The 13849-nt window shown below is 46.7% G+C and overlaps 2 protein-coding genes across 4 annotated transcripts; both read left to right on the forward strand.

The window, feature by feature from the left end:
- Nucleotides 1–696: 696 nt before the first annotated feature.
- LOC149307790 (E3 ubiquitin-protein ligase RNF186-like) lies at nucleotides 697–1437 on the forward strand. Its single transcript, XM_089536811.1, has one exon. The coding sequence runs from the start codon at nucleotides 697–699 to the stop codon at nucleotides 1435–1437; it is 741 nt and encodes a 246-aa protein (XP_089392937.1).
- Nucleotides 1438–3378: 1941 nt separating this feature from the next.
- OTUD3 (OTU deubiquitinase 3) lies at nucleotides 3379–13002 on the forward strand. 3 transcript variants are annotated; one of them, XM_089534433.1, is made up of 9 exons: nucleotides 3379–3593; nucleotides 4400–4548; nucleotides 6028–6140; nucleotides 7385–7507; nucleotides 8275–8406; nucleotides 8952–9048; nucleotides 10256–10434; nucleotides 11091–11292; nucleotides 11390–13002. In XM_089534433.1, the coding sequence occupies exons 1-8, from the start codon at nucleotides 3409–3411 to the stop codon at nucleotides 11256–11258; spliced, it is 1146 nt and encodes a 381-aa protein (XP_089390559.1). In that variant the 5' UTR covers nucleotides 3379–3408; the 3' UTR covers nucleotides 11259–11292; nucleotides 11390–13002. The 3 variants fall into 3 exon arrangements, with proteins under 3 accessions (XP_089390559.1, XP_089390558.1, XP_089390560.1); XM_089534432.1 differs by having other exon boundaries at nucleotides 11091–13002; XM_089534434.1 differs by having other exon boundaries at nucleotides 11094–13002.
- The last annotated feature ends 847 nt before the right edge of the window (nucleotides 13003–13849 follow it).

A 13849-nucleotide genomic window follows, 5' to 3' on the forward strand; every position in this document is an offset into this window, starting at 1 on the left:
TCCTTCCCTCCTTCCTTCTCTCTGTGGACTGGCAGCCAGCAGGTTATGGACTGGTCCCAGTTCAAGGAGCTGAGCAGCACAGATCTAAAGGCCCTAAGAAAGTTACTGGCCAGGCTCATTGGGGGATGCTGGGAGTTTCAGTCCCAGAGAATAACTTTTTACTGTGATAGTACAGACTTTGTGTGTCTCAGCAGCTGGTCTCTCCCCACGTTGGTGGAGCAGTGAGTCCATTCCAGATGTACATACCACTTTAATGAAAGGAATGGCAAGCTGTACTAGCTATCTGGAACCTATCTGGAGAATTCCTTTAAAATATAGAGTAGTGGTCGATCTGTTTCCCCTCCGACGTGGAAATCACCCCTGACAAAAGCGCCGTTGATGGCTGGCAGGCCTCTGGCACGGTTGGATCAGTGGGCAAAGTCAAGTTCAGAGTTCCTGGAGAGAAGTCGAGACCCACGTGGCTCCAGAGTTACTCATTAACGTCCTTCTTGAGGCTGAAGTGGCTCAAAGTCAACCCAGTGATAATCACAAACGACCCTGATAAGGTCTCTGCCGCTGCTACTGTGGATCTAGATATAGTGATTGTGACCGGGTCTCCTTCTTCTTCTCCTTTGCAAGCTTTCTGGAAAGGGAAGGTGCTTCTGGAAATCACCAAGAAAGAAGGAAATGGATGCGTGTGAGCTTGTAAAAGAGACAATGGAAAAGGCCCCAAAAGAGCAAATCGAAAATACAGCGGATGAGGTAGGGAGATTTTGGTGTGCCACATGTATGGAAGGGCAGGGCTCAGATCTCCCATCTCTATCAGCGATTGAATCTCCCACCTTCTCCACGCCAACATTTTCGGTTTCCCTCAAAAACTCAGATGCTTCTGCCGAGAAAGAGGGTGTCCAGTGTTTGGCCGCGGACACAGATTGTCCCATCTGCTTTGACCAGTACAGTTTTTGCCGGCCGCCCAAAGTCCTGGCTTGCCAGCATGTCTTCTGCGCCGTCTGCCTGAAGCTCCTCCTGCAGAACCGAGAGGACGCTTGGGAGATCATTTGCCCCGTCTGCCGGAAAGCCACCACCGTCTTTGGAGGCCTGATCTGCAGCCTGAGCACCAAGGAGATGCTTTGTCAGGGAACCTCAGCCAACCTGAACCCAAGGGGAGAGGGACCCCGCTTTCCAGACTCTCGACGCCGGCCAGAATCCATCGACCAAGAAGAGGACGCTGGCAACAGAGAGGCCGCCAAGAGGCTCCTTTTCCTTCTCCTCCTCTTAGTGCTTCTCGTGGTCCTCGCTCTTCCCTTTGTGTATGCAGGGCTGCTGAAGTGGGCCCTCAGCATTGCGGTCATTTGGGGCCTGGCCATGGCTGGGGTGCTCTGCTGGAACCCAAAGTGGCAATGCTGCCGCTTGGACCTTTCCAGAAAGATAGAAAGCCACGCCGGACCCGTGGCCTAAAACTCGTGAGGATCCAGGAGGGCAGAGACGGTCAATACCTTGACCATTGCTGTTGTGGAGGGCCATCGCTTCTCAGATTCAACATTTTCAGTGGTCTGACCGTCGGACTAAGACCGTGGGAATCCAGGGTTGGATCCAGATTTCCCCATGCCTTGATTCGTCCCATCTGGATTGCTGTAACATACTCTGTGAACCAACGTAGTGCTTTGACACTACAACAACTGCGATGACGACATTGGAAGCCAGGGTTTGAATCCCCGCTTGGCCATGGAAACCCATTGGGTGACTTTGGGAAAGCCACACTCTCTCAGCCTCAGAAGATGCTAGTCCCAGCTCCAAAGAAATTTGCCTTGGAGGAAGGCAAAAGCAAATGTGAACTGACCTGGCCAAGAAAGCCCAGCCATAGGGTTGCCATAAGCCTCAGCAACTTCTATCTGATCATGACGAAGATGAGGAAGGACAAGAAAGGGGCTTGTATTGTTTTTAATCTTGGCTTTAAAATAAGATTTTAAACAGGCTGATTCCTTTTGCTTAATGCCATTTTGAATCTTAATTTTGCATGCTTTTAACAATGGTAATTTTCTGCCTGGAGTCTTAGTCTGAGAGAGCTGGGTTATAAATGGAAGGATGGGTGGATATCCTGTCCTAGGAGTTTTAACCATGGATGCTTTGGGCCTTTGCAAAACGTCACTGGCAGATGAGACTCCAATGCAAAATGCCATGGATCCCATGTTGGAAGAAAGAGGCAGTAGATAATAAATGAATCAATGTTATTAGTATTATTGTCGTTATTACTACTATCATTTCTGCATGGACTGAGGTGGGCAACACTTCCTCCGTTTCTTTTCTCTCCCCACTTTCCTCTTTTGTTCTTCGCTCGCAAGAATGGCTGCGAATTTAGGTCCCAAACGCACTGCAGAAATAACCCAGTTTGAGACCGCTTTAACTGCCCCAGCTCAGTGCTAGGGAACTCTGGGAAGACGGAGGAGGAGCGGAGTCTTGCCTTTTTCCCAGTCAGCTCAGGCAAAAGCCAACTGCTGCAGCCGCTCCGAACTTGTCGGTTTTCCTTCCGCATTAATAACGTTTGCCGCCTTGACCTCCCTCTTGATGTTGCTGAGCCATGTTTTCCTCTGTGAAAAGCCAGAGAATCCTGTCTTTTGGTTTCATTTGGAGGAAGCCAGGCAAAAGTGTGAAGAAGTGGAAGGAGGTTCAAAGGAAGTGAACCAGGAAGGGGCTGTGGTTAAGCTAGATAATTATATGTATATGTATGTGTATACACACACACATATATATAATTCAAAATGTTAATTATACCCATATATATGAGCGCCAGGAAGGGGCTCTAAGTAACATTATAGATAGGTAGAAAGAAAGAAAAACATTATATATATATATATATATATATATATGCAAAATGTTAATTATTCCCATATATATATATATATATATATAAACCAGGAAGGGGCTATAATTAGCATTATAGATAGGTAGAAAGAAAATTATACATACATATATATGTATATATATAAATTCAAGTTAGCTATACTCCCTATATATATATATCGTGTGTGTGTGTGTGTATATATATATATATATATATATGGGGTGATTAAGATTCCTTTTGTGTGTGACTTGAAGCGACTGGAGAAGAGCCAATTGGGCAAATTCTATGCACTTGACTCTAATAAGGCCCTAATAATCAGAAAACAAGGCCATAAATAGAGTCCGGAGTCCAGGGCGAGGATGGGATCAATGGAATAAAAGCCATTGTAAAGAGAGCTCCCAGAACCCCCGAGCAATGGGCCGCTCTAGGACCGCGCTCTCCATAAGCTTCGGAGGCGGTGTCTCTATGGTTCCCGTGCTTCCGGGTTGCTGGTGTCACGTGACGCAACGGAGGCGGTGTCAGGAGACCGGAAGTAGGAAGCACAAGTGCGCAGGCGCAGAAGCGAGCGCCGTAACTAGAGCGGAGCGATGTCTCGGAAGCAGGCGGTTAAAGCCCGGCCGGGGAAGGCGGAGGCCGAACGGAAGCGGGACGAGCGGGCGGCGCGGAGGGCCCTGGCCAAGGAGAAGCGAAACCGGCCCGAGGGCGAGGAGGGCGGCTTAGCTGGGCAGCTCCAAGCGCTGGGGCTTCGGCTCCGGGAAGTGCCGGGCGATGGGTGAGTAGAGCCACGCCCACTTAGTTGGTCACGCCCCGATGCCCAAGCCACGCCCACAACAACTGCTCTCTGAGTAAGCCCCACCCGCCCACTCTCATCCCAACGTTATATGCCCCGCCCCGATGCCCAAACCACGCCCACAGAGGCTGCTCTCCGTGTAAGCCCCGCCCACTCACACTTATTAGCGTTCTAGGCTCCGCCCCGATGCCCAAGCCACGCCTACAAAAGATTCTCTCAGTGTAAGCTCCGCCCACCCACTCTCATCCCAACGTTCTCTGAGACGTCCCAAGACACGCCCCCAAAGGCGGTCCTCTGGATAAGCCCCGCCCATAACTCTGTCTCCAAGGCTGTGTCTGCTGCACTGCAGAAATAATCCACTTTGGCGCTGCTTTAACCTCCATGGAATTCTGGGATTTGTAGTTTTGTGAGATATTTAGCCTTCTCCGGCTGCGTCTTACAAAACTTCAATTCCCAGAATCCCCATAGCATTGAGCCATGGCAGTTAAAGCAGCGCCAGACTGGGTTATTCCTGCAGTGCGGATGCAGCCTTAAGACAACGGGGCTTCTGGGATTCCAAAAGTCCAAAATAAAGGCGATGCTTTTATGGGTTGAACAGACTGTGAAAATGTTGCTGGAGACAAATGGAACCCCAGCATAGCTTTGCCTTAGGGCCACCGTACGCCAGAAGCGACCCAAAGGCACAGAAGAACAACAGCGGCAAAGTGAATAGGATGGTTAGTAGGATTTCAGGGTTGCTGCATGTGACGCTCATCTGCCGCCTTGCCTTCCTTCCTTCCCTCCCTCAGGAACTGCCTCTTCCGGGCCCTTGGGGACCAGCTGGAGGGCCACTCCCGGAACCACCTCAAATACCGCCAGGAAACGGTGGACTACATGATCAGGCGGCGGGAGGACTTCGAGCCTTTCGTGGAGGACGACGTCCCCTTCGAGAAGCACGGTGGGTCCGCCATGGCAGGAGCCCCAGGGCCCCCAAGTCCTGGTCCGTTCTGCCGTGCAGGAACTCTCAATCAAAGCATCCCCATTGGCAGGTGGCCATCCGGCCTCTGCTTAAAGGCCTCCAAGGAAGGAGACTCCGCCATTTTCCAAGGCAGCATCACCCACTGTCAAGCAGCCCTTACTCTCAGGACGTTCCTCCGAATGTTGAGATGGGTGCGCTACAGACCGCCACTGTGGCGGTCTGCCGGCGCTGCTGTTTGCTCCGCGAGGGAGCCGCAGCAGCCAAACCGCATGACTCCCGCGCAGAGCAAAAAAGAAGCTCCAAAATGGAGCTTCTTCCTGCGGCGCAGTTATGACGCTGTGAGGCGCCAATGGCGCACTTGCGATGTCATAAGCACCGCATGACGTGCGGACGCTATGCGTCCGACATGTAAAGATGGCGGCGCCCATGTGTATAGGGCACCGCCATCTTTACGCCCTCGTCACGTGCTAGGGGTGAGGCCGGTATGGATGCTAGGTCCTCGGCCAACCCCTAGCACGTGACAGGGGCGTATTAAAGGCCCGTCTATAACGCGCCATGGAATCTCTTTTCCTATAACTTGCATCCATTGCTCCATTGGGTCCTATTCTCTGGAGCAGCAGAAAACAAGCTTGCTCCCTCCTCAATATGGCATCCAAGTATTTAAACAGGGCTCTCATATCACCTCTTAACCTTCTCTTCTCCAGGCTAAACACCCCCAGCTCCCTCAGTCACTCCTCATAGGGATTCATGGTTTCCAGACTCTTCACCATTTTAGTCTCCCTCCTTTGGACACATGGCTCCAGTTTCTCAACATCCTTTTTGAATTGTGATGCCCAGAACTGGGCACAGTTTTCCAGGTGGGGCCTGACCAAAGCAGAATACAGTGGCACTATGACTTCCCTTGATCTAGACACTAGACTTAAACAAAGCCATCATATCACCTCTTAGCCTTCTCTTCTCCAGGCTAAAACATCCCCAGCTCCCTCAGTCTCTCCTCCCAGAGCTTTACGGTCTCCAGACCTCTGTACTTCCTGCTCCTGTGCTCCTGAGCATAAATAAATGGCTGTAACTTAACATAATAGTGAGCCCATCACACTAATCCTGCACACAGGGAGATTTTGTTGCAACTGCAAAAGCGTTGTCTTCCCAAATAAACCTCTTTTTAAATCATGCACACTTCCAGTAACATAAAGAGCATTGAGAGGCGCTAACACACACACACACACATCTTTGTTATTGCATTTCAGGGATATCCACATCTTTCTAGGAATCCAGTAAGAATATTAATATAATGATTGAGTTAACATGGAAGAAATGTATTAGATAGAGCGAAAGGTAGGGCTTCTTCGGTCTCTCTTGTCACCTCTCCTGCTGGTCTCTGCTGTTTTGCCTGTAGCGCATCATTCCAGGTACAACGTTTTCATTCCCTCGCATACATTTTATCTCTCCTTCTTCTAGTTGCCAACTTGGCCCAGCCAGGGACGTTCGCCGGCAACGACGCTATTGTGGCCTTTGCGAGGAACAATCAAGTGAACGTCGTCATCCATCAGCTCAATGCCCCTCTGTGGCAGGTAAGGCTCCAAGCCCCAAGAGACGCAGAGTTGTCCGTTTGCTGCGTTGTCCCTTGCAGGAAGAGGAAATTGACTTTCTAACACCTTTGTTCCCAGAATCTGGAGTCCTGGGAGTTGTCATCCAGTCATGTAACTTTCCCAAGCTCTGGTATCCACATGTCTTTGCCAACCTTGGGCAGACCTTGTTAAACGAACAGGGCTGCAATGTCTTGGGCAGCCTGTCATAGAATAAGAGAATTAGGAGAGACCCCAAGGGCTATCCAGTCCAACCCCATTCTGCCATGCAGGAAGACATAGAATCCTAGAGTTAGAAGGAACCCCCAAGGGCCATCCAGTCCAACCCCTTGCCATGCAGGAACACACAATCAAAGCACCCCTGACAGATGGCCATCCAGCTTCTGTTTAAATACCTCCAAAGAAGGAGACTCTGTTTAAATACCCCCAAAGAAGGATTCCACTCACGAAAAGAGATTCCACCTCAACATTAGGAAGAACTTCCTAACAGTGAGGGCTGTTCGACAGTGGAACAAACTCCCTTGGAGTGTAGTGGAAACTCTCTCCTTGGAGGTCTTTAAACAGAGGCTGGATGGCCATCTGTCAATGTGGATGCTTTGATTGAGAGTTCCTGCATGGCGAGGGGTTGGACTGGATGGCCCTTGCAGTCTCTTCCAACTCTATGATTCTATGAGTCTGTAACATGAGGGAGGATTCAGGGCCACAGGATCCAGAGTGCGGATTTTCCCAGCTCAAAAACTTGTGTCTTCCTCAAACCGAAGCCTGAGGACATCTGAATTTAGGCTGACTTGGTGCTGGTGTTCCTCTTGCAACTAGCCATCCTCTCCAGATAGTTTCCCTCCCATTTTAGGCAAAGACATCCTTGCTATGAAGTGAGAGAACTGGCAAAGGGATGAAATCCCTCATAAAATTATTGAGGTTTCATAGACCTCTCCACAAAGCTGTAGAAAAAAATTATATATCTTGTGAATCCTCCAGAGAAGTGGTATCAAGATCAAACTGTGCTCAACTGAATATACTCTTGAGAGCATCCTGATTGTAATCCCACTCATGCAGCGTCTCACAGAATTAATACAGTTTGGAGGAACAATGATGGCCACTGCTTCTGAGAGATGGCCATCCAAACTCTTGCCTAAAAGACCTCCCGCGAAGGAGAGTCCATCCTTCTCTGAGGCAGGCTGTTTGAATAGCTCTGAACGCCGCGATGTTCATCATGCCGTCTTTCTCAGATTCGCGGGACAGATAAAGGCAACGCCAGAGAGCTGCACATCGCATATCGGTACGGAGAGCACTACGACAGCGTCCGGAAGATAAACGACAACGCGGAGGCTCCTGCCAGGCTACAGACAGAGGTTGGTTCTGTGTAGGGATGGAAAGAATGCTTGAAAATATGTTTACAATGATCAAAACACACAGATAGATGTGAAAAATACAGTGGACCATTGATATACGCTGGGGTTTGGTTCCAAGAGCCCCTTGGATAACAAAACCCTTGAATGCTCAAGTCCCATTAAATATAATGACATTGCAAAATGGTGTCCCTTATAAAAAAAAATGGAAAATCAAGGTTTGATATTTGAAATTTATACTTTTTTGGAACATTTTCAAACCATGGAAGCTTCAATCAGTGTATAAAAATCAGTGTATAAGAAGGGCCGACTGTACTGTATTCCTGTAATGTTTTATGGGATATATAGATAATTTAGTTTGTATTGGCCTTTTAATATCTCCTCCTTGAGTGAAAGGCAGGATATAAGAAAATAATAATAATTTTAATATATTTGTATTTTGGTTTGTTTTTATCCCCTGAAGAAGGCTTTATCTTGTACAGGCTGAAATGCATAGGGCTATTTTAAAAAGAATAAACAGTTGACTGTCTTAGAGCCTGTGGAGCTTTTCTCCTTAACTGTTTTCTGCTTTGAAACATGCTTTTTTTACTACTGCATGAATGGAGTTGGGAGTAGGATGAAAGGAGAACCTTGAGCAATGCCTAGCCGAATGCTGGCATACCCCTCCATTCCTTTCTTTAGCATTGTGAAGACAGAAGTAATTGGAAAATGGGATTCTGATCAGAGTCGCATCTTCTGTTTGTCCCCCTCTTCCTTCTTCATTCTTCCAGATGCTCAGCAGAAAGGAATCCAGTAAAAAAGAGAAAATCCAGCTGAAGGGAAAGGAGGCAAAACCCGAAGAGGACATGCAAGATGAAATCGAAGACGCGGTCCAGAAAGTCCGGAATGCAACCGGCTGCATGGTTAGCTTTTATGCTTTCTTTCTCACTGTCAGGCAAAGGCCCAGACCTTTGGTTAGCTCTTCTAAATTCTCCGGCCGTGACCGGATCTCAAATGCTCATGTTCACAGTCTAGATCTCATGGATTCTAGTTCCATGGCTGGGATCCAAAATGGCAGTTTATCCATGAATGAGCTACCTGTGGAGATTTCCCAGGAATGATTATTGCAGCAGAATCAGCATTAAGGTATATTTGGATCCTTATAGCTGCTGAACTTTTTTCATCCATCTAACATTTGAGAACCTTCCATAGTATAGTGTTCATAAGGTTGCATCCTTGAGTATGTTTACTCAAGTCTCACTAAAAAACAGCAGGATGCACTGCTAGGAAAACTTGCTTCAGGTGTGCCTTGGCGTCATTGGCTTGGCTTAAACTTTGGGGACAAGCATCAATGGCCTACATTCCCATTGAGATATCTAAGGGTATATCCTGTGAAGAATTTTGGCCATTGCATGTCAAAGGAGAATGCTTCAAAATAGGTCCAACAATGTCTCATTTTTGTTTGCAGGATTCTGACTTAATTGTCCAGATCCTTGAAACGGAGGACTATAACATTGACTCTGCGATATTTGCAGTTTCTCAGGTGAACGAGGTGCAAAGGCTGCGTAAGTACCAGAACATTCTTAACTTGCCGTCCTCATCCCTGCTTTAGACAGAGCTTGAGAAAGTTTCCTTTTTCACTTTTGTCTGGGACAGTCCCTCCCAGAACCTTAATTCTGGGAGGTATATTTTCACCAAAATCTTTTCAAAGGTCTGTCTGCATCTGGGCAACGGTATCCAGTCTTGGTATAGTATAATCCCTTTGGTATCTGATTTATGCAACAAACATATTTAGAATCATGGAGTTGGAAGAGACCGCAAGGGCCATCCAGTCCAACCCCATTCTGCCATGCAGGAACTCTAAATCAGAGCACCCTGACAGATGGCCATCCAGACTCTGTTTAAAGACCCCGAAAGAAGGAGATTCCACTACGCTCCGAGGGAGTTTGTTCCACTGTCGAACAGCTCTTACAAAAGTTCCTCCTAAGGTTGAGGTGGAATCTCTTTTCCTGCAGTTTGCATCCATTGCTCCATTGGGTCCTGTTCTCTGGAGCAGCCGAAAACAAGCTAGATCCCTCCTCAATATGACTCCCTTCAAGTATTTAAACAGGGCTCTCATATCACCTCTTAACCTTCTCTTCTGCAGGCTAAACATCCCCAGCTCCCTAAGTCATTCCTCATAGGGCTCCATGGTTTCCAGACCCTTCACCATTTTAGGTGCCCTCCTTTGGACCCATGGCTCCAGTTTCTCAATGTCCTTTTTGAATTGTTTTGCCCAGAACTGGGCCTGACCAAAGCAGAATGGAGTGGCACTATTACTTCTCTTGATCTAGACACTGTACTTCTATTGATGCAGCCTAAAATCGCATTGGCCTTGTTAGCTGCCGCATCTGTTTACATTTTCACCGATGTGGTTCTGGGTTTTTTTGTTTTGTTTTGTGGTTCAAAATAGCAATAAATAAAAACAATTGGGGGCAGCGGGGAAACGCTGGGTCTCTCTCCAGGCAGTAACAGTCTGGGGAGGGAAAGTGTTTTGTTTCTGAGACGTGGCTCTCCTTTCTCTTAGATCCTCCAGTTTATTTGTTTTAATTCATCTTTTTAGTATGAATTTTTAACATAACTGATTTAATTGTTATTTTAAAGTGGGGGGTAAGAACTTGGGACTTGCATATTGTTATTTTACTGTGTTTTGACTGTTTTACTGTAAGCCGCCTCGGTGCTAATTGGAGTCAGCAGGATATAAATACAAGTTTGTTGTTGTTGTTGTTATAGATGCTGAGGAGGTTCAAGCGACCCAGGCAAACAGGCAGAAACAGCATCCCAGGCCAGCCGCTTGGGAAGAGAACGGCAGCGGAGCCAGAATATTTGGGAGCCAGGAGGTAGAAAACAACAAGTCTCAAAGGAGCCCTGTAGAAGGAAACCAAGGCAGCAAAAAACAGCAGGCCCAGAAGGTTTGTAAAAGGGAAGGGGAGGCAAAGCGATTTGGAATATTAGGCCTTGAGAGTGGACCTCCACCGAGGAATCTGTCTGGATATTGTCTAGCAAACCCCAAATTTGTGAATATTCCTCTCTCTTTGTTAGCTCTTTGTTGCTTCTTGGGTATATCCCATGTAGAAGGCTGGGATTTGTAGTTTGCGGAGATACCTTATACACACGACTATAAGTCGGCCTCGTGTATAAATCGAGGGCAAGTTTTGGGGCCAGACTGATGGATTTTGCTATGTCCTATGGATAAGTCGAGGGTAAAACTTAGGGGCATATAGGAAAGGATGAAGCAAAGCAGTGTCAAAAAACTTACAAAATCCCAGCAGACATAACTTTTTGTGCTCACTCTTAAGGCTGGATGGATGAGAGACTAGAGGGTTTCAGTGCTTTCAGGACAGATTATACTCTTGCTTTTCATCAGGGGATGGTTCATTCTTTTAAATAAGAATTAAAGTACAGTACTTCCTTTGACTCGTGGATAAGTCGACTCAGATTTTTTGGATCAATTTTTTGACCTAGATTTCTAGACTTCTACATGAGTATATGCAGTACTTGGGATGTTCCTAGCCACTTTTCCAAATTCATGGTTTCCTGCCTTCTCTCCCCTCCTTTCCAACTTCAGCAGATGTCCAGCAAGCAAAAGAAGGAGCAGCAGCGGCTGGAGAAGAAACGGCGGCAGGAAGACCGGCACCGGCAAAAAGTCCTGGCTGGCAAGGACAACAACAAGAACGAGCCGGAGCCTGAGTCGCAGGTGACGCTGGTGAAGACCGTTGCAGCTCTCAACATCTGACCTCACGGCACTTGTCCTTTTAGAAACACCAAAGGTACAAGCGAGGATGATATGGGTCCTCACTGTTGCAAGTCAGAAAATCACCCCTCGCTCTTGTCTGTCTTTGTTGGCTGAAGTATCGTTGGTCACAGGTGCGAAAGCTGGCATGGAGTGGATGAACAGTTGGGACATTGGAGATGGACAAGAGGAGGAACCTGGAGATAGACCCCACTCCCAGCAGCTCTGCAAGTCTGATGCAATTTGGCTTCTGAATCTTTCACAACTGACTGGCATCAGCTATCCCATCCCTGGGTGCCAGAATTTTCTTTACTCAGAAATATACTTTTCCTCCTCCTCCTCTTCTTCTTTTTGCAAAATAAATAGAAACAAAAAGAAACACTTCCCGAGCTCAAAACGAAACTCTCTGCCAAAGGTTGGGCTGGGTGTTATTGACCCTTGGCTTTTCTTTGTGGTGTTTTAAACCCAACACGGTGCTCAGCCTGGCATTTCTGGTCCTGGGCATGGAGCGGTTGAAGTGGGGGCAAGTGCAGCAGACAGGGAAGGTTATCCTACTCTCTTAGCCTATAGTCTGGGTCTGTGCACTGTATGTGTGTTGTTGTTGCATTCTGTATGCACCGTACAAAGCACCCTCCATAACTCAGACTCCTCTGTCTTGTAGCAATAGCATTTGAACTACAGCTCCCACAATCCCCAATGGGATTGTTTTGGGGAATGTAGTCCCCCACCCCATCTCAGAAGTCACTTTTCCAGGTGCTGCCGCTCAGGACATCCAAGAAGTGTTGCATTGTGTAGCTTCATTTTGAACGCTGGGAGTTTGCTTTCCTCCTGAATGGTACAGGACTTCAACCAAAGATGCCAGAAACTCAAGGTATAGACTCAAAAAAATAATTGCACTACATCCTTGTTTTGCTCTTTGAAACCCTTGGTTTGCTTCCCAAGACATTTATTGTTGCTCATTCCAGCAGTGAATGGATGGAAACCAAGGGGGCGATACAGGTTAAGTTTTAAAATATGCACATAGAAATAGTATTTACATAGAGATTGTAACATAGATGCATCGAGTGTGCCTTCGTTTGGGTGGTTGCAAAGGTGGATTTTGGGAAGTGCTGCTTGTCTTTTCCTACTCCTGCCTACCTGCCATGAGAAAATCTCTCCGCGTCTTCTAACGGCTAAAAATAAGAATCCTGTCTGCCTGGTATCTCTTGGCCAAAATATGGATTTGCCTGACCAGCACTTAAAAGTTTATAGAGACGAAGGAACTCAAATTGGAGTGATATTTTACTGCAAGCTCACTGGTCATAGAAAGTGGCAAAGCAGGTAACAGTCTGAATCTTTCTTGGACAAAACAGACTCATTCAAGGGACTGTTGGCGAATTGACAATTAATATAAATCAATTTAATTGGACAGAGTTAGCAATAGGGTTTAGGCCAACCTCGCCTGCCTCCAGAACGGGAAACAAGGTTGTAGAAATCTCATATGTGGCACAGCTTGGGAATGAGGCACAGGGTTCCAGAGAACTAGACCTCCCCTCATTTCTATCCCCCAAATTGGAGATGGTAGGCATTTATTTCTTGTGAAAGGGCTCCTGTGCAGCACCAACAACCATCTCTTTTAACAGTGTTCTGGTTGCAATAAAAGGAGGGTGTAAGAGGTATCTAAACCGACATCTGTTCAAGATCATATAATGCAGTGATGAACTGCGTTCCATATCTGTGTCGGTCTTCAATGACTCTGTCGACTGGTTCAGCCATTAAAGAACCTGCCTCCATCTTTGGACATGTCTCGTTTTTTGCCAAATTTGTGATCCCTGGTATTGACAGTTTCCCCCCAACAGCTGACGAATAGTGCGCACACACACACATGTGGCAACAACCATACACCCACACACATATACATACATACACACACACATGCACGCACGCACGCACGCACATATATATATATATATATATATATATATGAAGAGTGTTTATTCCATTAACTGCCATGGCAACATCCACATATACATATATGTATATCAGTTATGTGTACATATACACACACACACACACACAGACACAAACATGAGCATATATATATATATATATATATATATATATATATATAAACAAAAGTGCTATATTCCACATTAACTGTCACGGCAACATATACTTATATTAATTATGTGTACACACACACACACACACACACATATATATATATATATGTAGCAATAGCAATTAGAGTGCTATATTCCACACTACCTGCCATGGCAACATCCATATATATAATATTGATATATTAGAGTGCTATATTCTATGCTAACGCCTATGGCAACATCCTCTGGACTCCTGGGATTTGTAGTTTAGCAAGGCGCAAGGTGTGGATTCTGAATGCCCCTTCCCTCAATGACAAGACCCATGGCAGCTGAAGTGGAAATCATAGCACTATAATGGGGTAGCATGTGTATGGTTCCTTGAAAAAGTGTAGCTGGCTTTCAACCTGGCTAGGCATTTTGTGGCCTAATGCAGATGTGACTTTGGCACATTTGGGAAACGTAGGCAGGGCCCTTGGAAGGGAGGGTGATGCCATGTGGAGAGGGCATAGGACC

This window comes from Sceloporus occidentalis, unplaced genomic scaffold (assembly GCF_023333645.1).
Source record: "Sceloporus occidentalis isolate IW3139 unplaced genomic scaffold, rSceOcc1.0.p SCAF_8, whole genome shotgun sequence".
Lineage (NCBI taxonomy): Eukaryota > Metazoa > Chordata > Lepidosauria > Squamata > Phrynosomatidae > Sceloporus > Sceloporus occidentalis.